This window comes from Diospyros lotus, chromosome 9 (assembly GCF_014633365.1).
Source record: "Diospyros lotus cultivar Yz01 chromosome 9, ASM1463336v1, whole genome shotgun sequence".
NCBI classification, from domain to species: Eukaryota; Viridiplantae; Streptophyta; class Magnoliopsida; order Ericales; family Ebenaceae; genus Diospyros; species Diospyros lotus.
Genome location: NC_068346.1, coordinates 28,394,952 through 28,397,149, shown reverse-complemented (window position 1 = coordinate 28,397,149; position 2,198 = coordinate 28,394,952). Strand labels below are relative to the sequence as shown.

Genomic DNA, 2,198 nt, shown 5'->3' with positions numbered 1-2,198 from the left:
AACCTGACGGGAAATAATAAAGGTCACATGTAACCTTTGACGACGTATTGGCGGGAAAAACGATCTTGTACGGATGGATAATAATATTATATGGTTGTATATATATCAGGTCCATCTCTCCGTCAAGACTCCTTGTTCCTTACTTGAGTTTCCTCGTATAATTGCAAATTTGCACAATATTTATTGCTTTACAATCTTCGAACCGTAATTACATTGGCTTTATTCTCGTTCCACCATTCTTGATAAAATTAACAAATTAGAAAGAACAGGAAATTCACAGTTTCTTCACAGATATCATATAATTTGATCAGCTTTTGTAGCCAAGATGGTCTCTTGTGGACTATGAAGCTGATGGTTCCTCGTCCAGAGCCTGAGGACGAAATTTTTTCGACCTCATATGTGACCCTTTACCCACGGTTTCATTCTTGATGATATCTTCTTGAATATGCACATCCTCGTCAATGAGTACCACAGCTTGTGGGCCAGAGACCATGGCTTCATGCACCGTGAAATGTTCATCGACTTTCACTATATCAATTTCTTCACTCTCTTTCTTCTTTCTCTTCTTAGCTAAGCAGCACAAGGCAACCGCGAGCAAGGCGAGAAGGAACAGTCCTCCGAGGGAGACGAAGACAATGACTATCACAGATGAGTGGTGTCCCGGTGGGGGCGGAGGGGGGAAAATGCTAGGTGGTGGCGGCGGAGAAAAATGATGGGGCGGTACCGGCACGATAGGGGATGGTGGGACGTAAGGATGGTGAGGAGGAGGCGGCGGAGGGACCGAGGGAGGATGGTGGGGCGGCGGCGGAGGGACCGAGGGAGGATGGTGGGGCGGCAGCGGAGGGACGTAAGGATGGTGAGGAGGCGGCGGCGACGGAGGGACCAAGGGAGGATGGTGGGGCGGCGGCGGAGGGACGGAAGGATGGTGAGGAGGAGGAGGCGGCGGCGTGATGCGTTGATGGGGTGGTGCCACTTTGGGCGGTGAAGGAATACAGTTAGGTGGCGCCGGAGGAAAATATGGGAAGTAATTAGGGTCGTAGTTTTGGATGGAAGCCATTGAAATGTGAGAGATGAGATGGAGAATATTACTCGGATTTGATGCTTATTTATACTAGCTAGTAGATAATTAATTAGGAGGAGGATAGGTTGAAACATCGAATTGTGCTATATTATTGCTGCTACATATGTGGGAGTGGGAATATCCATACTTTAAAGTTTCAAATGACTTGGCCTTCATGCCAAGGCTTTGGAGGAAAGAGGTTTGATTGCATTCCAAAATACTCCTCTTTTAAGTGTTTTCTTTATGCGTTTCCTAAAACTTGTTCTTATCAACACCTGGAGATGGTGACAGACAGTACTGATGTGCCCAACTTGTGTTAAAGAGTTGCTTTTTACGATGGGGCTACAAGTCGTTCACTACTCCATTGAGTGGACGAATTAATTAGCCCTTAATCCAAACTGTAAGTATAAGATATTGGCTTCTTTTTTATATCTTCTGGGAGTAAGTAAATCTCTCACCTAACTAGTTTGCATTATTTGTAAAAAAAAAAAAAATTCCAAAATATATATCAAGGCATTTGTTCTTTTTCTTCATTTTATAAACCACCCTTCCTTATGTTATAAACTCTCATTAGATCTTATAATTTTATTTTAAATTACGCTCGAATCTCTTGTTATTCTGATCGATTTCACACGAAATCTTTACAGATAACTTACTTTTCATAATTCAAATCCATAGATTTGGATATTCACTTAGGTAACGTTTGTTAAAATGAATAAGATAAAAATGTATCAAGATAATATTAAAATATTTTCTAGAGTAAAATATGAAATGATCAAGTTAAGGTTGAGAAACATTTTAAATTTTTTATCAAACTGCTTGTTAATTTTTTTTTGGAATGCACTGTAAGACTCAAACATCATTTTTTTTTTATTTGTAAAAACTAAGATAAATTTATCCGGATGGGGAGAAAGATAAATTTATCTGAAAAAATTCAGATAAAAAGTTACGTGACTTATTTTTTAAGAGTCGACAAATAAATTTAACAAATACAATAGAAACTTTTTTGTCTAAAATACTTTTCTATATCATCTCACTTTTTTCAAAATTATATTTTGTTAACTAACACAATCTTTTCCAAATACGGGAAAGAAAAAAAAAAAAAAAAAAGAAAAAGTCTTCATGCAATTTAGCCATT

The 2,198-nt window shown here is 38.9% G+C and overlaps 1 protein-coding gene across 1 annotated transcript; it reads right to left on the bottom strand.

Moving 5' to 3' along the window:
* Positions 1-340: 340 nt before the first annotated feature.
* Positions 341-1,057, bottom strand: LOC127809336 (protein TRACHEARY ELEMENT DIFFERENTIATION-RELATED 7A-like). The gene has a single exon (XM_052348102.1). It carries the CDS (start codon positions 1,055-1,057, stop codon positions 341-343), a length of 717 nt encoding a protein of 238 aa, XP_052204062.1.
* Between the last annotated feature and the right edge of the window lie 1,141 nt (positions 1,058-2,198).

Excerpts from the sequence above, each read along its gene's own strand:
- LOC127809336 (XM_052348102.1), bottom strand. The coding sequence starts at position 1,057 with ATGGCTTCCATCCAAAACTACGACCCTAATTACTTCCCATATTTTCCT.